Genomic DNA, 25408 nt, shown 5'->3' with positions numbered 1-25408 from the left:
AGTGTACCTTGCAAGCCTGACTAAAGTCCAACATAGACAATATTAACTGCCCTGCCTTCGTCTACCCTTTTTGTTAGCTCTTCAAAAAATAACTCTAAAAGTTTTGTCAAGCACAACCAGCCATGCACGATAACCTGCTAAATCCTAATTAAGCTGTCTCTCCAAATTAAATAGATCCAGTCCTTCAAAATTCCCCTCAGTAACAATTCCACTACTGATACCGGGCTGTCTTGTCCTCGCTATACTTCATAAGTAATAAATGATCACCTTCCAGTCTTCAGGAAATTCATCAGTGGCTGATGATGAAGCAAGTATCTCAAATAGGGCCCCCACAAGGTTTTCTCTAGCCTCTCACAAAGTCCAATGATCCACTCAGTCAGACCCTGGGGATTTACATACAGTGAAATGTGTTGTTTGTGTCAAATCAAATCAGCAAAGATTGTGCTGGAGAGTCCGCAAGTGAAGTCGCACTTCCAGTGCCCACAGCTTACTAACCCTAACCCATATGTCTTTGGAACGTAGGGGTAAGCTGGAGTACTGCGAGGAAACTGCAATCCTACAGCTGACGTTGTAAAACAATGTGCTACCTACTGTGCTACCCAGTCAACCCTAATTCCCCTAAAACTAGCCCAGGCACTAACTTGTGTGACCCAATCAACCCTAATTCCCCTAAAACTAGCCCAGGACACTAACTTGTGTGACCCAATCAACCCTAATTCCCCTAAAACTAGCCCAGAACACTAACCTGTTCTGACCTTTTCTATCATCCAAAACTAATGTTGAAATATTTAAAAGGAAGTTGCCAGTCAAGACGATAGGGTGGTTAAGAAGGTGTTTGGTGTGTTGGCCTTCATAGGTCAGGGGATTGAGTTCAAGAGCCAGGAGATAATGTTGCAGCTCTATAAAATCCTGGTTAGACCACACTTGGAATGTTGTGTTCCGTTCTGGTTGTCTAATTATAGGAAGGATTTAGAAGCTTTAGAGAGGGTGCAGAGGAGGTTTACCAGAATGCTGCCTGGACTAGAGAGCATGACTTAGTAAACTAGACTTTTCTCTTCAGAGTGAAGCAGGATGTGAGGAGATTTCTCAGAGATGTATAAGACGATGAGGCATAGAGTAGACAGCCAGATACTTTTTCCAAGGCAAAAATGGCTAATACAAGAGGCCGTAATTTTAAGGTGTTTGGAGGAAAGTGTGCGGTGGTGTCAGAGATAGGTATTTTACATAGAGAGTGTTAAATGCATAGAACGGCTTCATGCCAGGAGTGGTGGTAGAGACAGATACATTAGTGACATTTAAGATACATGTTCAAAAGGCAGTGCCTCAAAATGGTGGCATCTATCACTAAAGACCCACACCTTTCCCTTCTCATTACTACCATCAGAGAGGAGGTACAGGAGCCTGAAGACCCCCACTCACTGTTTTAGGAAAAGCTTCTTCCCCTCTGCTTTTAGATTTTTGAACAGTTCATGAACACTACCACCCTATTCCTCTTTAGTTATATCTATGTATGTATCTATCTATTGTTACTTAAAGTCATTTTTATGTCTTCCTCTACTGCTGATGGTAAGTTGATGGAGAAGATCCTGAGAGGCAGGATTTATGAACATTTAGAGAGGCATAACATAATTAGGAACAGTCAGCATGGCTTTGTCAAAGGCAGGTCATGCCTTATGAGCCTGATTGAAATTTTTGAGAATGTGACTAAACACATTGATGAAGGTAGAGCAGTAGATGTAAATGAATTTCAGCAAGGCATTTAATAAGGTAACTAATCCAAGGCTTATTGAGAAAGTAAGGAGGTATGGAATCTAAGAGGACATTGCTTTGTGGATCCAGAACTGGCTTGCCCACAGAAGACAAAGAGTGGTTGTAGACAGGTCATATTCTGCATGGAGGTCGGTGACCAGTGGTGTGCCTCAGGGATCTGTTCTGGGACCCCTTCTCTTCATGATTTTTATAAATGACCTGGATGAGGAAGTGGAGGGAGGGTTAGTAAATTTGCTGATGACACAAAGGTTAGAGTTGTTGTGGATAGTGTGGAGGGCTGTCAGAGGTTACAGTGGGACATTGATAGGATGCAAAACTAGGCTGAGAAGTGGCAGATGGAGTTCAACTCAGATAAGTGTGAGGTGGTTCATTTTGGTAGGTCAAATATGATGGCGGCATATAGTATTAATGGTAAGACACTTGGCAGTGTGGAGGTTCAGAGGGATTTTGGGGTCTGTGTCCTAGGACACTCAAAGCTGCTGCACGGGTTGACTGTGTGGGTAAGAAGCCATATGGTGCATTGGCCTTCATCAACCATAGGATTGAGTTTAAGAGCCGAGGTAGGACTCTGGTCAGACCCCACTTGGAGTACCGTGCTCAGTTCTGGTCGCCTCACTTGAGGAAGGATGTGGAAACTGTAGAAAGGGTGCAGGGGAGATTTACAAGGAGGTTGCCTGGATTGGGGAGCATGCCTTATGAGAATAGGTTGAGTGAACTTGGCCTTTTCTCCTTGGAGCGACAGAGGATGAGAGGTGACCTGATGGAGATGGATAAGATGATGAGAGGCATTGATTGTGGGGATAGTCAGAGGCTTTTTCCCAGGGCTGAAATGGCTAACACAAGTGGGCACAGTTTTAAGGTGCTTGGAAGTAGGTACAGAAGGGATGTCAGGGGTAAGTTTTTTTGCACAGAGTGGTGAGTGTGTGGAATGGGCTGCCGGCGACTGTGCTGTAGTCGGATACAATAGGGTCTTTTAAGAGACTTCTGGATAGGTACATGGAGCTTAGAAAAATAGAGGGCTATGGGTAACCCCAGGTAATTTCTAAAGTAAGTACATGTTCGGCACAGCATTGTGGGCTGAAGGGTCTGTATTGTGCTGTAGGTTTACTATCTTGCTGTGCTGGCACAAAGCAATAAATTTTGTCTGTGATAATAAACCTGATTCAGAGTTTCTCTGTGTGAAACATTTAGACCATAAGACATAAGAGCAGAATTAAGCCATCTGGCGCAATGCGTCTGCTCCACCATTCAATCATGGCTGATCCTTTTTGTCTCTCCTTCTCAACCCCATTTCCCGGCCTTCTCCCTGTAACTTTTGAAGCAATGTCCAATCAAGAATCTATCAATCTCTGCCTTAAATATATCCAACGAGCTGGCCTCCAAAGCTGCCTGTGGTAACAAATTCCACAAATTCACCACCCTCCAGCTAAAGAAATTTCTCCATATTTCTGTTCTGAGGCTGTGCCCTCTTGTCCCAGACTCCCCCATTATGGGCAACATCCTTTCCACATCTACCATTTCTAGGCCTTTCAACATTCGAAAGGATTCAATGAGATTCAATCATCCTTCTAAATACCAGCAAGTACAGACCCAGAGCCATCAAACGTTCCTCGTACTATAACCATTTCATTCCCGGAATTGTCCTTGTGAGCCTCCTCTGGACCCTCTCCAATGCCAGCATGTCTTTTCAAAGATGAGCCCAAAACTGTTCACAGTATTCAAAGTGAGGCCTCACCAGTGCCTTATAAAGCTTCAGCATCACATCCTTGTTCTTGTATTCTAGACCTCTTGAAATGAATGCTAACATGGCATTTGCCTTCCTCAACACCGACTCAACCTGCAAGTTAACCTTTAGGGTGTTCTGCATAAGGACTCCCAAGTCCCTTTACACCTAACTTTTGGATTTTCTCCCCGTTTGGAATATAATTTGCACATTTATCTCTTCTACTGAAGTGCATGACCCTGGATTTTCCAACATTACATTTCATTTGCCATTCTCTTGCCCGTTTTCCTCATCTGTCAAAGTCCTTCTGCAACCTACCTGTTTCCTCAACACTACCTGCCCTTGCACCAATTTTTGTATCATCTGTAAGCTTGACAACAAAGCCAACTATGCCATCATTTAAATCATTAATATTAATCATAAAAAGAAGTGGTCCCAGCACCAACCCCTGTGGAAAACCACTGGTTGCTGGCAGCCAACCAGAAAAGGATCCTTTTATTCCCACTCCTAACAATCAGCCAATGCTTTAACTATGCCAGTAACTTTCCTGTAATACCATGGACTCTTAACCTGGTAAGTAGCCTCATATGTGGCACCTTGTCAAAGGCCTTCTGGAAGTCCAAATATACAACATCCTCTGCATCCCCTTTATCTATCCTAATCGTAGTCTCCTCAAAGAATTCCAACAGGTTCGTCAGGCAGGATTTTCCCTTAAGGAAACCATGCTGACTTTGTCTTGTCTTGTCCTGTGTCGCCAAATACTCCATAACCTCATCCTTAACAATTGACTCCAACATCTTCCCAAACACTGAGGTCAATCTAACCGGTCTATAATTTCCTTTCTGCTGCCTTCCTCCTTTCTTAAAGAGTGGAGTGACATTTGCAATTTTCCAGTCCTCTGGCACCATGTGAGAGTCCAATAATTTTGGAAGGTAAGTACTAATGCCTCCACAATCTCTACTGCTACATCTTTCAGAACCCTAGGGTGCACTTTATCTGGCCTGGGTGACTTATGTATCCTTAGGTCTTTCAACTTTTCAAGCATCTTCTCCCTTGTAATATTAACTGCACTCACTTCTTTTCCGTCACACCCTTCAACACCTGGCACACTGCTGGTGTATTCCACAGTGAAGACTGATGCAAAATACTCATTTAGTTTATTTGCCATTTCCTTGTCCCCTGTTATTATTTCTGCAGCCTCACTATCGAGCAGTCCTATATCCACGCTCATCTCTCTCTTTCATATACTTGAAAAAGCTTTTACTATCCACTTTGATATTGTTTGCTAACTTGCTTTCATATTTTATCCTTTCCCTCCTAATAATTCTTTTAGTTGCTCCCTGTAGGTTTTTAAAAGCTTCCCGATCCTCTGTATTCCCACTAATTTTTGCTTTGTTGTATGCCCTCTCTTTTGCTTTTACATTAGTTTTGACTTACCTTGTCAACCATGGTTGAACTATTTTGCCATTTGAATATTTCTTTGTTTTTGGAATACATCTATCCTGTGCCTTCCTCATTTTTCCCTGAAACTTGAGCCATTGCTGCTCTGCTGACAACTCTGGCAGCATCTCCTTCCAATTTACTTTAGCCAACTCTTCTCTCATACCACTGTAATTTCCAATACTGCTGTGTCAGACTTTACTTTCTTCCTATCAAATTTCAAGTTGGACTCAATTATATTGTGATCACTGCCTCCTAAGGGTTCTATTACCTTAAGCTCACTTGGATGCCCATTAAAACCCCTCACTCTACCCTTAAATCTTTAGTTTTAGGCACCCCTACCGTGAGATATGGATTCTGACTCCCCACCGGATCTATGCACATCTCAATTCTATCATGTATTCTTCACTCCAGTGAAAATAGACCCAGTTCATTCAGTGTTTCCAATCCTTTCTGTACTGTTCTAGGTTAATCATATCACCCCGTAGTTCTTTGGGCACTTTGTACATAGGTGGGTGACCAGTTATGGGCCTCACTGATTGAACTGTTCTTGGATCTCTCTGTGAGAGTTATTCACGCTCCCAGGCAACTGGTTCTGAGGAGTTCTGTCCATCCTGATTGCCTGCCTCTCTGAGATTGCATGCTTCTTGTTGGCATTCCTGGTGAACTTGCTGCACCAGAGGCACTTTGCAAACATTCGGCACCACCAACTCTGATGATGGGCACCATCACAGATGAAGAAATTGCCACAGGGGCTATCTTTGTAAGTAGGTTCGGTTAAGAGTATAAGACAGGAGCAGAGTTAGGCCATTCAGCCCATCGAGTCTGCTCTGCCATTCCGTCATGGCTGATCCCAGATCCCGCTCAAGTCCACATACCGGCGTTTTCGCCATATCCTTTGATGCCCTGACTGATAGGAAACGAGCATCTTCCATCTTAAATAGACTTGGCCTCCATTGGAGTCGGTGGCAGAGCATTCCACAGATTCACTACTGTCTGGCTAAAAAAAATTCTTCCTTAACTCTGTTTGAAAAAGTTGCCCGACAAGTTTGAGGATGTGCCTCTAGTTCGAGGTATCCTCATCATAGGAAACATCCTCCCTATATCCACCCTATCTAGTCCTTTCAACATAGGGTGAGATTCAATGAGATCCCCTCCCCCAGCATTCTTCTAAATTCCAGTGAGTACAGGCAGTACTGCCAAACACTCCTTCATTCCCGGAATCATCCTCGTGAACCTCCTCTGGACTCTCTCCAATGACAACACATCCTTTCTGAGATACGGGGCCCAAAACTGTTGACAATACTCCAAGTGCAACCGGACTAGTGCCATATAAAGGTTAAACATTATCTCCTTGTTTGTATAATCTATCCCCTTGAAATAAATGCCAACATTACATTTGCCTTCCCTACCACAGACTCAACCTATAAATTAACCTTCTGGGAGTCTTGCAGGAGGACTCCCAAGTCCCTCTGCACCTTTGATGTTTCAGCCTTCTCCCCATTTAGGTAATTGTCTGCACTATTGTTCCCTTTACCAAAATGCATTATCATACAATTCCCAACAATGTATTCTATCTGCCACTTTTTTGCCCATTCTTCCAATTTGTCTAAGCCCGGCTGCACACAGATTGCTTCCTCAGCACTACCTACCCCTCCACCTATCTTCGTATCACCTGCAAACTTTGCCACAAAGCCATCAATTCCATTATTCAAATCATTGACAAACATTGTGAAAAGTAGCAGTCCCAATACTGACACCTGAAGATCACCACTCATCACTGGCAGCCAACCAGATAAGGCCCCTTTTATTCCCACTCACTGCCTCCTACCTGTCAGCCATTCCGCTATCCATGCCAGTATCTTTCCTGTGACGTCATAGGGTTTTATCTTGTTAAGCAGTTTCGTGTGTGGCACCTTATCAAATGCCTTTTGCTAATTCAAATAAATGACGTCACTGCCTCTCCTTTGTCCACTCTGTTTACTATTTCCTCGACGAAATCTAACAGATTTGCCAGCCAAGATTTCCCTTCACAGAAACTATGCTGACTTTGACTTATTGTTATCTTAAGTCTCCAAGTACCCCAGAACCTCACCCTTAATGATAGACTCAAACACTTTCCTAACCACTGAGGTTCGGCTAATTGGCCTATAATTTCCTTTCTCCCTTAAAGAGTGGAGTGACATTTGCAATCTTCCAGCCCTCCGGGACCATGCCTGAATCAAGTGATTCTTGAAAGATCATGACCAATGCATCTGTTATCTCTTCAGCAACCTCTCTCAGGACTCTAGGATGTAGTCCATCTAGTCCAGGAGATTTATCCACTCCAAGACTTTTGAGTTTGCCTAAAAATTTTTTCTATGTAATAGCAATGGCACTCACTCCTGCTCCCTGACAGTCACAGATCTCTGGCACACTGCTAGTGTCTTCCACAGTGGAGACAGATGCAAAGTACCCATTAGGTTCATCTGCCATTTCTTTGTCCCCCTATTACTACCTCAAACGCATCATTTTCCAGTGGTCCAATATCAACTCTCACGTGCCTTTTACTCTGTACATGACCGTAAATATTGTAGTATCCTGCTTTATATTTGGCACAGCTCTGTGGGCCGAAGGGCCTCTGTTGTACTGTAGGATTTCGGTGTTTCTATATTATCGACTAATTTGCCCTCGTAGTTCATCTTTTCCCTTCTTGTAGTTCTTTTAGTTGGCTTTTGTTGGATTTTAAAAGCTTCCCAATCATCCAACTTTCCACTCACTTTTGCTACCTTATATGCCCTTTCCTTGGCTTTTATGTAGTCCTTAACTTCCTTCGTCAGCCACAGTTGCCTACCCCTGCCATTTGGGAACTAATACTTCTGTAGTGCATATCTATCCTGCGCCTTGTGAGCTATTCCCAGAAACTTCAGCCACCTCTGCTCTGTCCTCATCCCAGCCAATAACCCCCCTCCAATCCACTTGGGCAAGCTCCTGTTTCATGCCTCTGTAATGCCCTTTATTCCATTGCAATGTGAGTTATGCTTCTCCCTCTCATATTGTAGTATAAATTCAATCATATTATGATCACTGCCTCCAAAGGTTCTTTTACATTAAGCGCACTAATAAGATCTGGGCTATTACATAGCACCCAATCTAGATAGCCTTTCCCTGATTAGGCTCAAGTACAAGCAAAAAAAGCTATTTTGTCAAAGGCCTTACTGAAGTCCATATAGACAACATCCACCGCTTTACCCTTGTCAACATTCCTAGTAACCTCTTCAAAAAATTCAATAAGATATGTCAAACATGACCTTCCACACACAAATTTGTGTTGACTGTTCCTAATCAGACCCTGTCTATCCAGATAATTATATATACCATGTCTAAGAATACCTTCCATCAATTTACCCACCACTGATGTCAAACTCACAGGCCGATAGTTGCTAGGTTTACTCTTAGAACCCTTTTTAAACAATGGAACAACATGAGCAATACGCCAATCCTCTGGCACCATCCCCGTTTCTAATGACATTTGAAATATTTCTATCAGAGCCCCTGCTATTTCCACACTAACTTCCCTCAATGTCCTAGGGAATATCCTGTCAGGACCCGGAGACTTATCCACTTTTATATTCCTTAAAAGCTCTAGTACTACTTCTTCTTTAATCATCATAGTTTCCATAACTTCCCTACCTGTTTCCCTTATCTTACACAATTCAATATCCTTCTCCTTAGTGAATACCAAAGAAAATAAATTGTTCAGAATCTCCCCCATCTCTTTTGGCTCCACACATAGCCGTCCACTCTGATTCTCTAAGGGACCAATTTTATCCCTCACTATCCTTTTGCTACTAATATAGCAGCAGAAACCCTTGGGATTTATTTTCACCTCACTTGCCAAAACAATCTCATATCTTCTTTTAGCTTTTCTAATTTCTTCCTTAAGATTTTTTTTACATTCTTTATATTCCACGAGCACCTCATTTACTCCATGCTGTCTATATTTATTTTAGATCTCTCTCTTTTTCCAAACCCACTTTCCAATATCCCTTGAAAACCTTGGCTGTCTCAAACTTTTAACCTTTCCTTTCAACCTAACAGGAACATAAAGATTCTGTACTCTCAAAATTTCACCTTTAAATGACCTCCATTTCTCTATTACGTCCTTCACATAAAACAAATTGTCCCAATCCACCCCTTCTAAATCCTTTTGCATCTCCTCAAGGTTAGTCTTTCTCCAATCAAAAATCTCAACTCTGGGTCCAGTCCTATCCTTCTCCATAATTATATTGAAACTAATGGCATTGTGATCACTGGACCCAAAATGCTCCCCAACACAAACCTCCATCACCTGACCTATCGCATTCCCTAACAGGAGTTCCAACACTGCCCCTTCTCTAGTTGGTACCTCTGTGTATTGCTGCAAAAAACTATCTTGCGCACATTTTACAAACTCCAATCCATCCAGCCCTTTTACAATATGGGCTTCCCAGTCTATGTGTGGGGAAAATTAAAATCTCCCACAATCACAACCTTGTGCTTACTACAAATATTACTATCTCCTTACAAATTTGCTCCTCCAATTCTTGGTCCCCACTTGGTGGTCTATAATACACCCCTTTAAGAGTTACTTCACCTTTCCCATTCTTCAATTCCACCCAAATAGCCTCCCTAGACGAGCCCTCTAATCTATCCTGCCAGAGCACTGCTGTGATATTTTCTCTGACAAGCAATGCAACACCTCCCCCTCTTGTCCCTCCGATTCTATCACACCTGAAGCAATTAAATCCAGGAATATTTAGTTGCCAATCACACCCTCCCTGTAACCATGTTTCACGAATAGCTACCACATCATACTTCCAGGTATCAATCCATGCTTTAAGCTCATCCACCTTTCTTATAATGCTCCTAGCATTAAAATAAATGCATTTAAGAAATTTTCCACCTCTTACTCTCTGTTTATCAGTAACAGTGCAAACAACTTTACTATTTTCTTTTTCTTTCTTCTTCCCTACCTCTGTTCCTACACTCTGGTTTCCCTCCTCCCTCGTATCTAGTTTAAATCCACCGGAGCCTCTCTAGCAAACCTACCTGCAAGAATTATTTGTCCCCCTCCAGTTCAGACGTAGACCGTCCCGCTGGAACACGTCCCACCTTCCCTGGAAAACTGTCCAATTACCTATCAGTCTGAAGCCCTCCCTCCTGCACCATGCCTTCAGCCAGGTGTTGATCTGCGCTATCTTAGTATTTCTAAACCCGCCTGCACATGGCACTGGTAGCAATCCTGAGATTGCTATCCTGGAGGCCCTGTCCTTTAACTTGGCACATAACTCCCTAAACTCACTTTTCAGGACCTCCTCACTCTTCCTACCCACATCATTGGTCCCTACGTGGACCATGACATCCGGCTGCTCACCCTCCTTCTTGACAATACTGAGAACTCGATCCAAGATATCATGGACCTTGGCACCAGGGAGGCAACAGACCATCTGGGATTCTCGATCTCTTCCACAGAACCTCTTATCTGTCCCCCTAACTATCGAATCCCCTATCACTACTGCTCTCCTCTTTTCCCTCCTTCCCTTCTGAGCTGAGGGTCCCGTCTCGGTGCCAGGGACGCAACCACTGCAACTTGTCCCTGGTAGGTCATCCCCATCAACAGTATCCAAAAATTGCGGAGAAGGGTACAGAGGCCCAGGTTCTGTAACCTCTCAATCAGGATTGTGGGAATGATGGTATTAAATGCTGAGCTATAGTTGATGAACGGCATCCTGACATAGGTGTTTGTGTTGTCCAGGTGGTCTAAAGCCGTGTGAGGAGCCATTGAGATTGCGTCTGCCATTTACCTATTGTGACGATAGGCAAAATGCAATGGGTCCAGGTCTTTGCTGAGGCAGGAGTTCAGTCTAGTTATGACCAAACTCTCAAAGTATTTCATCACTGTAGATGTGAGTGCTACCATAAGACCATAAGACAAAGGAGCAGAAGTCGGCTATTCGGCCCATTGAGTCTGCTCCGCCATTTTATCATGAGCTGATCCATTCTCCCATTTAGTCCCACTCCCCCGCCCTCTCACCGTAACCTTTGATGCCCTGGCTACTCAGATACCTATCAATCTCTGCCTTAAATACACCCAATGACTTGGCCTCCACTGCTGCCCGTGACAACAAATTCCATAGATTCACCACCCTCTGACTAAAAAAATTTCTTTGCATTTCTGTTCTGAATGGGCGCCCTTCAATCCTTAAGTCATGCCCTCTTGTACTAGACTCCCCCATCATGGGAAACAACTTTGCCACATCCACTCTGTCCATGCCTTTCAACATTCGAAATGTTTCTATGAGGTCTCCCCTCATTCTTCTAAACTCCAAGGAATACAGTCCAAGAGCGGACAAACCTTCCTCATATGTTAACCCTCTCATTCCCGGAATCATTCTAGTGAATCTTCTCTGTACCCTCTCCAACGTCAGCACATCCTTTCTTAAATAAGGAGACCAAAACTGCCCACAGTACTCCAAGTGAGGTCTCACCAGCGCCTTATAGAGCCTCAACATCACCCTAATGCTCCTATACTCACTTCCTCCAGAAATGAATGCCAGCATTGCATTCGCCTTCTTCACTACCGACTCAACTTGGAGGTTAACTTTAAGGGTATCCTGTACGAGGACTCCCAAGTCCCGTTGCATCTCCGAACTTTGAATTCTTTCCCCATTTAAATAATAGTCTGCCCATTTATTTTTTCTGCCAAAGTGCATAACCATACACTTTCCAACATTGTACTTCATTTGCCACTTCTCTGCCCATTCTTCCAATCTATCCAAGTCTCTCTGCAGACTCTCCGTTTCCTCAGCACTACCGGCCCTTCCACCTATCTTCGTATCGTCAGCAAACTTAGCCACAAGGCCATCTATTCCATAATCCAAATCGTTGATGTACAATGTAAAAAGAAGCGGCCCCAACACTGACCCATGTGGAACACCACTGGTAACCAGCAGCCAACCAGAATAGGATCCCTTTATTCCCTCTCTCTGTTTCCTGCCAATCAGCCAACGCTCTATCCACGTATGTAACTTTCTTGTAATTCCATGGACTCTTATCTTGTTAAGTAGCCTCGTGTGGCACCTTGTCAAAGGCCTTCTGAAAATCCAAATATACAACATCCACTGCATCTCCCTTGTCTAGCCTACTTGTAATTTCCTCAAAAAATTGTAATAGGTTTGTCAGGCAGGATTTTCCTTTAAGGAATCCATGCTGAGTTCTGCCTATCTTGTCATATGCCTCCAGGTACTCCGTAACCTCATCCTTGACCATCGACTCTAACAACTTCCCAACCACCGATGTCAAGCTAACAGGTCTATTATTTCCTTTTTGCTTCCTTGCCGCCTTCTTAAATAGCAGAGTGACATTTGCACTCTTCCAGTCCTCCGGAACCATGCCAGAACCTATCGACTTTTGAAAGATCATCGCTAATGCCTCCGCAATCTCCACAGCTACTTCCTTCAGAACACGAGGGTGCATTCCACCTAGTCTGGGAGATTTATCTACCTTTCGGCTATTCAGCTTCCTGAGTACTTTCTCTGTCGTAATTGTGACTGCGCACACTTCCCTGCCACCCTTGAGTGTCTGGTATACTGCTGATGTCTTTCTCAGTGAAGGCTGATACAAAATACTCGTTCAGTTCCTCTGCCATCTCCTTATCTCCCATTACAATTTCTCCAGCATCATTTTCTATCGGTCCTATATCTACTCTCACCTGTCTTTTACTCTTTATATACTTGAAAAAGCTTTTAGTATCCTCTTTGATATTATTTGCTAGCTTCCTTTCATAGTTAATCTTTTCCCTCTTAATGACCTTCTTGGTTTCCTTTTGTAAGATTTTAAAAACTTCCCAATCCTCTGTCTTCCCACTAATTTTTGCTTCCTTGTATGCCCTCGCCTTTGCTTTAACTTTGGCTTTGACTTCTCTTGTCAACCACGGTTGCATCCTTTTTTCACTCGAAAATTTCTTCTTTTTTGGAATATACCTGTCTTGCACCTTCCTCACTTCTCGCATAAACTCCAGCCACTGCTGCTCAGCCGTCTTTCCTGCCAGTGTCCCTTTCCAGTCAACTTTGGCCAGTTCCTCTCTCATGCCACTGTAATTTCCTTTACTCCACTGAAATACCGACACATCAGATTTCAGCTTCTCTTTTTCAAATTTCACAGTGAACTCAATCATGTTATGATCACTGTCTCCTAAGGGTTCCTTCACCTCAATCTCTGTAATCACCTCCGGTTCATTACACAATACCCAATCCAGTACAGCCGATCCCCTAGTGGGCTCAACAACAAGCTGTTCTAAAAAGCCATCTCGCAGACATTCTACAAATTCTCTCTCTTGAGATCCAGTGCCGACCTGATTTTCCCAATCCACTCGCATGTTAAAATCCCCCACAATTATCATAACACTGCCCTTCTGACAAGCCTTTTCTATTTCCAGTTGTAATTTGTAGTCCACATCCCTGCAGCTGTTTGGAGGCCTGTATATAACTGCCATCCGGGTCCTTTTACCCCTGCGATTTCTTAGCTCAACCCATAAAGATTCTGCACCTTCCGATCCTATATCACCTCTTTCTAATGATTTAATATCATTTCTTACCAATAAAGCCACGCCTCCCCCTCTGCCTACCTGCCTATCCTTCCGATACACAGTGTATCCTTGGACGTTCAGTTCCCAGAGACATTCATCCTTTAGCCAGGTGCTACCGGGCAATAGACATTAAGGCAGCTCACATTATTTTTCTTAGGCACTGCTATAATTGTTGCTTTTTTGAAGCAAGTGGGAACTTCCGCAGGTAGTAGTGAGAGGTTGAAAATTTCCTTGAATACTCCCACTAGTTGGTTGGCATAGGTTTTCAGAGCCTTACCAGGTACTCCATTGGGACCTTCCACCTTGAGAGGGTTCACCTTCTTTAAAGACAGCCTAACATCGGCCTCCGAGACAGAGATCACAGTGTCATTGGGTGCAGCAGGATTCTTCACAGGTGTAGTTGTGTTCTCCCTTTCAATGTGGGCATAGAAGGCATTGAGTTCCTCTCCTAGTGAAGCATCACTGCAATTTATGCTACTGAGTTTTGCTTTGTCGGAAGTAATGTCTTGCAAACTCTGCCAGAGTTGTCGTACATCCAATGTGGCCTCCAACCTCATTTGAAGTTGTCTCGTCGCCCTTGAAATAGCCCTCCGCAAAGCACACCTAGTTTTCTGGTACAGGCCTGGGTCGTCAGACTTGAATGCCACAGATCTAGCCTTCAGCAGATGACGTACCTCCTGGTTCATCCATGGCTTTTGGTTTGGGAATGTACAGTAAGTCTTTGTAGGCACACACTCATCCACACAGGTTTTAATGAAGTCAGTAACAACTGCAGCATACTCACCCAGGTTCGAAGATGAATCCCTGAATATAGTCAAGTTCACAGATTCAAAGCAGTCCTGTAGGTGATCCTGTGCTTCCTTTGTCTAAACCTTCGTGGTCCTCACTACTGGTGCTGCAGTCTTCAGTCTCTGCCTATGCTCAGGGAGTAGAAGTACAGCCAGCTGATCAGACTTCCCGAAGTGAGGGCATGGAATAGCACAGTAGGCATTCTTGATGGTGGTGTAGAATGGTCCAGTGTGTTGTTTCCTCTGGTATCACAAGTGAACTGTTGATGGTAATTGCTTAGTAAATTTTTTTTTGACTGTCCTGGTTAAAATCACTCAAAACAATGATGAAGGCATTAGGATGTGCTATTTTGTGCATGTTGATCCCATTGCTCAGATCATCTAAAGCTTGATGGACATTGGCCTGAGGTGGAATGTATACTGTTATCAAATTGTCCCTGGAGAACTCCCGTGGTAAGTAAAAAGGATGGCATTTAACTGCTAGATATCTCAGCTCTGGCGAGCAGAATTGGGACAGCACTGATATATTTGTGCACCAAGAAGAGTTGATGATGAAGCATACTCCTCCACCTCTGCTTTTGAGAGACTGTATAGATCTATCCTGACGGTGTATAGTAAACCCGTCAATCTGGATCGCTGAATCCTGGTTAACCAGGAAACAACGGACACACGCAGATCTTTGAACCTGACTGAACAAATAATGCATGTACTTTCTATTTCTCAGATGCAAGATCTGGGAGAGGAGGCTGATTGTACAGCACCACGGAGGCAGGTACAAGATTGGGGAGAGGAGTCTGATTGTACAGAGCCACAGGGGCAGGTACAAGATTGGGGAGAGGAGTCTGATTTTACAGAGCCACAGAGGCAGGTACAAGAACACTTCTGTGTTGTAAGAATCATTAAGTTTATAACACAGAAACAGCCCTTCAGACCATCATCTTTGTACTAACCTTTGTACTTCTCTATACTTATCCAGTTTGACCCTATGAGGTTAGTGGCCTTCTATGTCTTGGTTATTCAAGTGCTTGTCCGAACGCCTCACTGATGTTGTAATATTTCTACCATCAGCCCGTCCTCTGGTGGAACATTCCAGACATCAGACCTGACCCTTCTGCACTTTGTAGCCATCTCCAGCACCGGGTGGAAAGTTTCTTTCCATCTGCTCTACCTTCTTCTCATGATTTTATATATTTCTATCAGATCATGGCTCCAACCCCTTCACTCCAGGGAAAACAATCTCCCAGCTTATAGACCAGGTACAGGTGGAAGGAATTTGTTCAAACTCTTATTGTGGTCAGCACTTATGTCGTGGATTGGAGGACCTGTTCCTGTGCTATGTAATCTCCTTGACCCCAGCAATATCCTGGTGAATCTCCTCTGTACCATCTCCTGTATGGTCACGTCCTTCCTTTAGTGCTGTCAATAGAAACTGCACACAGGACTCAAAGTGTGGCCAAACCAGTATATTATGAAATTTTAACATGATTCCTTAACTGTCAAGTCAAACATGCCATCATCTTTACCCTGTTGCCAGTTTCAATGAACTATGGACTTGGACATCAAGATCCCCCTATTTATCAGTGTTTCTTCAGTCCCCACTGTTTATGGTATCTGTCCTACTCCTATTTGACTTTCCAGAATTGCATCATCTCACACTTGTCTAGATTAAATTCCACCTGTCCTAACTCTGCTCATCGCTCCTGCTGATCTACACTATAGCCTTGGGCAACCTTTGCTATTCACCAATTTGCGTGTCATCTGCAAACTTAATAATCAGTATATAACAAACATAAGGTCACATTTCTATAATCTGAAAAGTATCCCACTACCACCACCCTCTGCCACGGCAATTTAGGATTCAATTTTTTTTGATCCCATATAGTTTATTGTCCTTAACCAACCTAATGCAGGATCTTGTCAAAGGCCTACCAAAAATCAAAGCAGACAATATCTATGGCTCTGCCCTCATCGACCTTCTCAAATAACTCTACAAAAATTCTCATTGTTAAGCCAAGATTGCTATGCTGACTAAGCTTGGCACAACGTCATGGTCTAAAGGGCTTGTATTGTGGTGTACAGTTCTATTTTCTATCTCCAAGCAGTTCCTTCCTCCGTTAGATTTTTTTTCTAATAATGTCATTACCATGGATCTAAAGCTCAGAGCTTTTAGTTTCATAGATCATCACTGCTGCCCATCTTGAGTAAAAGGACAATGTTGGCAATTGTCCAGTCTTCTGGTACCTGTGGTCATTGAAGGCTTTAAATTATCAATCTGAGTGCCAGAAATCTCCTCCCTTGCAGAAGAAAGTGGTGCAAGGTTAGTGTGCAGAGGAAAGATTTTTGGGATGTGCTAGGGAAAGGTTTGTGGATTATAGTGTTGTGTCAGTTAGATTTCTGGAGGATGGGATTTCTGTGATAGAGCTTTGGGGGTATGTGTTGTTGAGCTGTGATCTTAGGTGAGTTGCCGTATGTGCGGTGTGGTGGAGAGAGGTGCAGTGGAACAGGGTTATTTCAGGGGTACAGTTTTGGTTCATTTTGCTTCGATGGGTGCTGTGGGGTTATTTCAGGGATAGGGATGCGGTGGGGCGATTTCTGGTCTGCAGGGAGGAGGTGGGGCTGTTTCTTGTGTATGGGGGTGTGGTGGGGGCTATTTCTGGGGTGCAGGAGTGTGGTGGGGGCTATTTCTGGGCTACAGGGGCATGGCAGGGGATGTTTCTGGTGTACGGGGGCATGGTGCGGGCTATTTCTGGGCTACGGGGTGCGGTGGGGGCTATTTCTGGGCTACAGGGGTTCAGCGGGGGGCTCGATTTAGGGGCACGGGGGGGGTGTCACAGGTCTAGTTCCTGGGGTATGGGGGTGCAGTGGATGTTACTTCTGTGGTATGTGTTTGAGATGGGGACTATTTCTGGGGTACGGGGGTGCAGCAGGGCTATTTCTCATGTATGGGGGTGCGGTGGGTGTTATTTCTGGGCTACGGGGATGCGGCTCTGATTATTTCTGGTACACAAGGGTGCAGTAGGGGTTATTTCTAGGCTACGTGGGTGATGCAGGGCTGTTCCTGGGGTATAGGGAATGCAGTGGGGATTATTTCTGGGGTTCATGGGTGTAAGAGGGGCTAGTTTGTGGTACGTGGGCGTGGTGGGTTTACTTCTGGGGTATGGGATGTGGCGGGGGCTTTTTATGGGGTATGGGGTACGGTGGAGGCTGTTTCTGGGGTACGGGGTACAGGGTGTGATGGGCTCTTTCTGCAATACAGGGGGGTGCAATGGGGACTATTTCTGGGGTACAAGGGTGTGGTGGGGTTTACCTCTGGGGCGCGGGGGTGCTGTGGGGGTTATTAGTGTATAAGGCTGCTGAGGGGGTTATTTTTGGGGTTTGGGTGTGGTCTCTGGAGTACGGTGGGGGTTATTTTTGGGGTATGGGCTGTGGTGGGGTTTATTTATATGGCGTAGTGAGGTTGCTAAAATGATTGATGTTTGGTGCACTGTCATTTGAAGCCTCATCTACAGGAGAGATGTGTTTGGGATTCGGTGAAGAAAGCAACCTTTATTCTGGGATCTGGACTCTTCGTGTTTGCAGCATTTCGGAACTCGGTGACTTGGTAAGTTAACAGTGTGGGATAAGACCATATGTCCGTAAGACATAGGAGCAGAATAGGCCATTCAGCCCATCGAGTCTGCTCCACCATTCCATCATGGCTGATCCCTGATTCCACTCAGCCCCATACATCTGCCTTCTCGCCATAACCTTTGATGTCCTGACCGATCAGGAAATGATCATCTTCCACCTTAAGTATACAAATGTGGTCTGGCTAGTATCTTATAAAGCCTCAGCATTATCTCCTTGCTCTTATATTCTATTCCCCTTGAAATAAATGGCAACATTGCATTTCCTTCTTACCACAGACTCAACCTCTAAATTAACCTTCTGGGCATCTTGCACAAAGACTCCCAAGTCCCTCTGCACCTCTGATGTTTGAACCTTCTCCTTATTTAAATAATAGTCTGTACTGTTGTTCATTTTACCAAAATGCATTATCGTATATTTACCAACACTGTATTTCATCTGCGACTTTTTTGCCCTTGCTTCCAATTTGTCTAATTCCAGCTGCAATTGCATTGCTTCCTCAGCACTACCTACTCCTCCACCTATCTTCATATCATTCACAAACTTTGCCACAAAGCCATCAATTCCACTATCTAAATTATTGACAAACAATGTGAAAAGTAGTGGTCCCAATACTGACCCCTGAGGATCACCTCTAGTCACCGGCAGCCAACCAGAAATCATCACACATTACACATTCCACCCAGTAATAGCCCATCCAGAAACTAATATGGCAGCTGGATGGGAACCAGGATGATAGAGCTGAGCACGAGCCAGCAGGTTTATGATAGGTGTGTCAGCTATATTGGCTCGTATCTATCCAGGGGAAACCCCGTCTGCTGCCCACCTTGTCTCCCGGTTTTGTTGGTTGCTGTACAACTGATACCTGATTCAGCTTCAAACATCAATCATCAGCCAACACACAATGTACGTTTTACCAATTACACTTTATAGATATTACTAAGTCTATGAGATTAATCGAAGTTCAATACAAAAAGGGAATGGAAAAGGCGCCAGACTTATCAAAGCTCAATTTCTTCGTGCACACCTTGGAGCTCGGGGATTTCTTTGGGATCACTCTGACCTCTTCAACTCGCAGCTCGGGACCAGCCGGAGTGATCAACCTGAGCTTTCCCGCACGTCCGTCGTCCTCACGGTCTCTCCTCCGACTCCCTGCCAAAAGCCCCTGGTTCCTAGCCATATGAGACGGCATATCACCCCAAGAAAGAATAACATGGACACCCATTGGCTCATAGTACTCTGATATCTGTTATGACCCAAGCAAAGTGCTGGCTGGAGACTTTCTCAGCATTTAGCATAACAAAGAAGCCATTTTAATTAGACTATGCAGTAACATAAAAGAAGAAACCCCTTACAGGTGTAACATGAATATACTGGATTGGGTATTATACAATTATACAATGAACTGGAGGTGTTTAGGGAACTTACGGTAAAAGAACCCTTAGGAACCAGTAATCACAATATGATTGAGTTCAACTTGAAATTTGATAGGGAGAAAGTAAAGTCTGATGTAGCAGTATTTCAGTGGAGTAAAGGAAATTATAGTGGTGTGAGAAAGGAGTTGGCCAAAGAAAATTGGAAGGAGATACTGGCAGGGATGACAGCAGAGCAGAAATGGTGTGAGTTTCTGGGAAAACGAGGAAGGTGCTGGATAGACGTATTCCAAAAATAAAGAATTACTCAAATGGCAAATTAGTACCCAACCATGGCCGACAAGGGAAGTCAAAGCTAATGTAAAAGCAAAAGAGAGGGCATACAACAAAGCAAAAATTAGAGGGAAGGCAGAGGATTGGGAAGCTTTTAAAACCCTACAGGGAGCAACTAAAAGAATTATTAGGAAGGAAAACATGAAATATGAAAGCACGCTGGCAAACAATATCAAAGTGGATAGTAAGGTTTTTTCAAGTGTTTTTAAAAATAAGAGAGATGAATTTGGATATAGGACTGCTAGAAAGTGAGGCCAGAGAAATAATAGCGGGGGGCAAGGAGATGCCAGATGAACTAAAAGAGTATTTTGTATCAGTCTTCACTGTGGAAGGGTGTGAGTGAAGAGAAGTGAGTGCAGTTACTATTACAAGGGAGAAGGTGCTGAAACAGCTGAAAAACTGGGTATGTAAGTCACCCTGACAAAATACACTGCACCCTAGGGTTCTGAAAGAGGTAGCAGTAGAGATTGTAGGGGCATTAGAAATGATCTTTCAAAAATCATTGGACTCTGACATGATACCAGAGGACTGGAAAATTACAAATGAAACTCCACTCTTTAAGAAAGAAGGAAGGCAGCAGAAAGGAAATTATAGACCAGTTAGACTAACCTCAGTAGTTGGGAAGATGTTAGAGTCAATTGTTAAGGATGAGGTTGTGGAGTACTTAGTGACATAGGACAAGATAAGACAAAGTCAGCAAGGAACTTTTGATAGCTCTGGGGTTTGTACTTGCTGAAATCTTTTGAATGTTAAAAGGCCTAGACACAATAGATGTAAGAATGTTTCCCATGGTGGAGGCGTCTGGGACAAGGGGGCACAGTGTCAGGATAGAGGGCCATCCATTTAAAACAGAGATGCAGAAAAAATTTCTTTAGCCAGAGGGTGATGAATTTCTGGAATTTATTACCACAGGCAGTTGTGGAGGCCAGGTTGTTCAGTTAACGCAGAGCTTGATAGGTTCTTCATTGGACACAACATCAAAGGTTATGGGAAGAAGTCTGGGGAGTGGGCTGAGGAGGGGAAAAAAGGATCAGCCATTAAATGGCGGAACGACTCAATGGGCCAAATAAGACCATAAAGACAACGGAGCAGAATTAGGCCATCTGGTCTTATATCTTATGGTCAAAGGGCTTATTTCTGTGCTGTCCCACTCATTCTGAACTGGAAATATTCATTCTATCTGCAGGCACTTGCAACAGTTCTGGGGAGCATCCGGGGACTTCTGGCAGTCACAGTGGGGAAAGGCGTACAACTTCTTCCAAGGCAATGAATGTGTTCTCTTCCTTCTCGGTGAGTACAGCTGACCTGTGATTTAGAGTAGATGCATAGCTCAGTTGGGAGATAGGGGAGAGTTGGATGTTGTGCAGGGTTTGGTAAAGCCCATTGTTTTTGGGTTTTGTTGGAGCCATAGAAAGGGTGCAGAGGAGATTTACAAGGATGTTGCCTGGATTGGGGAGCATGCCTTATGAAAACAGGTTGAGTGAATTTGGCCTTTTCTCCTTGGAGCGACGGAGGATGAGAGGTGACCTGATAGAGGTGTATAAGATGATGAGAGACATTGATCATGTGGATAGTCAGAGGCTTTTTCCCGGGGCTAAAATGGTTGCCACAAGAGGACACAGGTTTAAGGTGCTGGGAGTAGGTACAGACGAGATGTCAGGGGTAAGTTTTTTTATGCAGAGAGTGGTGAGTACATGGAATGGGCTGCCGGCAATGGTGGTGGAGGCGGATACGATAGGGTCTTTTAAGAGACTTTTGGATAGGTACATGGAGCTTAGAAAAATAGAGGGCTATGGGTAAGCCTAGTAATTTCTAAGGTAGGGACATGTTCAGCAGAACTTTATGGGCCGAAGGGCCTGTATTGTGCTGTAGGTTTTCTATGTTTCTATATTTCTATGTTTCTATTCCATCATCTAAATCATTGATATACAGCAGAAAAAGAAGTGGTCCCAACACTGACACCTGCGGAATACCACTAGTAACTGACAGCCAACCAGAAAAGGATCCATCTATTCCAACTCACTGCCTCCTACCGTAGGTTTTCCATTTTCCTATGTTTGGTGTGCATTTTTTGTTTGGGGCGCATTTCAAGTTTCGAGAGGGGCTAGTGATTTTAGTTATTGTTTCCATTGTTAATTTTGGTGAGCCTGGTGTATAAGGAAACAATTCTTCATTTAATTCAGGAATCTCTCGTTCCTTTGACTCTGATAAAAATAAGAAGTTTAATAGAAAACTGGAAATTCCATTGTGGCTGTAAAGAGTAAAGGTATGCAGGAGGAAAGGAACAGAAAGGGGAGTAAGATGATTAGATGTTGGGCTTGGGTTTGAATTCTTTCAGCTGGAGGAAGGGAAGATTGACAGTCACACACAGGATGGCCTACTCCTGCACCTACTTTCTATGTTTCTATTAGTAGTCAGTCAAGCATCCTGCTCTTTATTCTCTCATTTGACGAGTTATCTGGTTATTCAGTCCCATGCTCTTTCCTTGCAGCCCCACTATTTTCTTTCAGTTAACTTTAAAAAAAAAATTACTCTTCAATCTGATTTAATTCCCATGTGCCCTACATCACTACAATTTCAAGTGTGTCTCATCTGGTTACCTACCCTTCTGACCGAAACCATTTCTTCTGTCTCTATCTCTCCTGGTTCTGTATGATGTGAATAAACACCAATGCCCAGGAATGGAAAAGGCAACAGAAAGTGATGGATACGCCCAATCAGGCTGAGTTCTTCCCACCACGGAGTAAATTTACACGGAGCGCCATCACAGTAAAGCAGCATCCATCGTTAAGGCCACCCACAGTCCAGGCCATGCGGTCTTCTCACTACAATCATCAGGCAGGAGATATGGAGATGTGGAGCCTTAGGACCCACACCACCAGTTTCAGGAACAGTTATTACCTCTCAACCATTAGCCTCCTGAACCAGCTTGGATAACTGCACTCACCATATCTCTGAACACTCTCTCCAGCTGACTCACCTCCAAGGACTCTTTACAACTCATGTTATCTGTATTATTCTTTTTTTTTAGACAGTATATCTTTTTTTGCACATTGATCGTTTGTCAGGCTTTTTTATGTATTTTAAGGTATCCGTTAGTCTTGCGAGACCGTGGATCTGCGCCTGGAAAGTCTGCACTCTCCAGGGCACAGGACTGGTCAAGGTTTTATGGGAGACCAGCAGTTGCCCATGCTGCAAGTCTCCCCTCTCCACGACACCGATGTTGTCCAAGGGAAGGGCAAGGGCTGATACAGCCTGGCACTGGTGTCGTTGCAGAGCACTGTGTGGTTAAGTGCCTTGCTCAAGGACACAACACGCTGCCTCGGCTGGGGCTCGAACTCATGACCTTCAGGCCGCTAGTCAAATGCCTTAACCAGTTGGCCACGTGGGTACGTGGCCAAGTGGTTAAGATATTATGTGTATTTTTATGTATAATTTAAAATAAATTATATTGGTTGTATTTTGTCATTTTCCTGTAAGTGCCTGCAAAAAATAATTCCAGGGTAGTATGTGTAGTAAAGGTACCCTGTACGAGATAGTAAGGGAAAAAACTGAAAGGTCTTAAGGTGGATAAGACACTTGGACCAAATGGACTACATCCAGTTGTCTTGAAAGAGGTTGCTGAAGAGATAATGGATGCATTGGTCATGATCTTTCAAGAATCACTTGATTCTGGCATGGTCCTGGAGGACTGGAAAATTGCAAATGTCACTCTGCTCTTTAAGAAGGGAGGAAGTCAAAAAGGAGGAAATTATAGGCCAGGTAGCCTAACCTCAGTGGTAGGGAAAGTGTTGGAGTCCATTATTAAGGATGAGGTTTCAGGCTACTTGGAGACTAATGATAAAATAAGTCAAAGTCATCATGGTTTCTCTAAAGGGAAATCTTGCCTGAGAAATCTGTTAGAGTTCTTTGAGGAAGTAACAAGCAGGGTGGACTAAGGAGAGGCAGTGGATGTCATTTACCTGGATTTTCGGAAGGCATTTGATAAGAAGCCACAAATGAGACTGCTTTAAGATAAAATCCTATGGTGTTACAGGACATATACTGGCATGGATAAAGGAGTGGGTGAAAGGCAGGAGACAGCAAGTGGGATAAAGGGGGCCCTTTCTGGTTGGCTTCCAGTCACTAGTAGGTGTTCCTCAGGGATCAGTATTGGGACCATTACTTTTCAGATTGTTTTTCAATGATTTGGATAATGGAATGATGGCTTTGTGGCAAAGTTTGTGGATGATATAAAGATAGGTGGAGGGGGAGGTAATGCTGAGAAAGCAATGCGATTGCAGCAGGACTTAGACAAATTGGTAAAATGGGCAAAAAAGTGGCAGATGGAATACAGAGTTGGTAAATGTATGATAATGCATTTTGGTAAAAGGAACAATAGTGTGGACTATTATCTAAATGGGGAGAAAATTCAAACATCATTGTCGCAAAGGGACTTGGGAATTCTTGAGCAAGACTCCCAGAAGGTTAATTTGCAGGTCGAGTCTGTGATAAAGAAGGCAAATACGTATGTTGGCATTTATTTCAGGATGAGTAGAATATTAAAACAAGGAGATAATGCTGAAGCTTTATAAGACACTAGTTAGGCTACACTTGAAATATTGTCAATAGTTTTAGACCTCTTATCTCAGAAAGAATGTATTGGTGTTGAAGAAAGTACAGAGGAGATTCCCCATAATAAACCTGATTCTGATTTTCTCTGTGTGAAACACTTAGACCATAAGACATAGGAGCAGATTTAGTCCATTTTGTCCCATCAAGTCTGCTCCATCATTCAATCATGGCTGATCCTTTTGTTCCCTCCTCAGCCCCACTCCCCAGCCTTCTCCCCGTACCCTTTGATGCCATGTCCAATCAAGAACATATCAAGCTCTGCCTTAAATATATCCAGCGTCCTTGTGTCCACAGCTGCCTGTGATAGTAAATTCCACAAATTCATCCCAAGGTAGTATGTGTCGTAAAGGTACCCTTTAAATGGATGCTGCTCTATCCGTAGGCTGTGCCCTCTTGCCCTAGACTCCTTACCACATCTACTCTGTCCAGGCTTTTCAATATTTGAAAGGTTTCAATGAGATTCGCCCTCATCCTTCTAAATTCTAGTGAGTACAGACCCAGACACAATTCCTCGTATGATAACCCTTTCATTCCTGGAATCATCCTTGTGAACCTCCTCTGGACCCTCACCAATGCCAGCTCATCTTTTCTAAGATGAGGGGCCCAGAACTGTTCACAATATTCAAGATGAGGCCTCACCAGTGCCTTAAAAAGCCTCAGCATCACATCCTTGATCTTGTATTCTAGACCTCTTGAAATGAATGCTAACATGGCATCTGCCTTCCTCACCACTGAATCTACCTGTAAATTGACAGGGTGTTCTGCACAAGGACTCCCAAGTCCCTTTGAATCTCAGGTTTTTGGATTTTTTTTCCCATTTAGAAAATAGTCTGCACATTTATTTCTACTACTAAAGTGCATGACCATGCATTTTCCAACATTGTATTTCATTTGCCTCTTTCTTGCCTGTTCTCCTAATCTGTCTTAAGCCCTTCTGCAGCCCACCTGTTTGCTCAACAGCCCCTGTCCCTCCGCTTCTGTGTCATCTGTAAACTTGGCAACAAACAGGAAGGGGTCAATATCTTTACTGGGTGTTTTTTATAGGCTGCCCAATAGTAACAGGGATATCGAGGAGCAGATAGGGAAACAGATCCTGGAAAGGTGTAATAATAACAAAGTTGTCGTGATGGGA

The 25408-nt window shown here is 43.7% G+C and overlaps 1 protein-coding gene across 6 annotated transcripts in view; it reads left to right on the top strand.

The window, feature by feature from the left end:
• The window catches only part of faxdc2 (fatty acid hydroxylase domain containing 2), a 104109-nt gene that overhangs the window by 22056 nt on the left and 56645 nt on the right, over positions 1-25408 (top strand). For 3 of the 6 annotated variants that reach the window (XM_072264540.1, XM_072264542.1, XM_072264541.1), the window contains 3 exons: positions 15054-15101; positions 17827-17930; positions 20849-20952. In XM_072264540.1, the coding sequence (XP_072120641.1) occupies positions 15054-15101; positions 17827-17930; positions 20849-20952 (256 nt within the window). Of the gene's footprint in view, positions 1-15053; positions 15150-17826; positions 17931-20848; positions 20953-25408 lie in introns of all 6 variants that reach the window. The other 3 variants (XM_072264536.1, XM_072264537.1, XM_072264539.1) reach the window with 1 other exon arrangement.

Source organism: Mobula birostris, chromosome 7 (assembly GCF_030028105.1).
Source record: "Mobula birostris isolate sMobBir1 chromosome 7, sMobBir1.hap1, whole genome shotgun sequence".
In the NCBI taxonomy this organism is placed as follows: domain Eukaryota; kingdom Metazoa; phylum Chordata; class Chondrichthyes; order Myliobatiformes; family Myliobatidae; genus Mobula; species Mobula birostris.
This window is presented reverse-complemented; position numbering and strand designations above follow the sequence as displayed.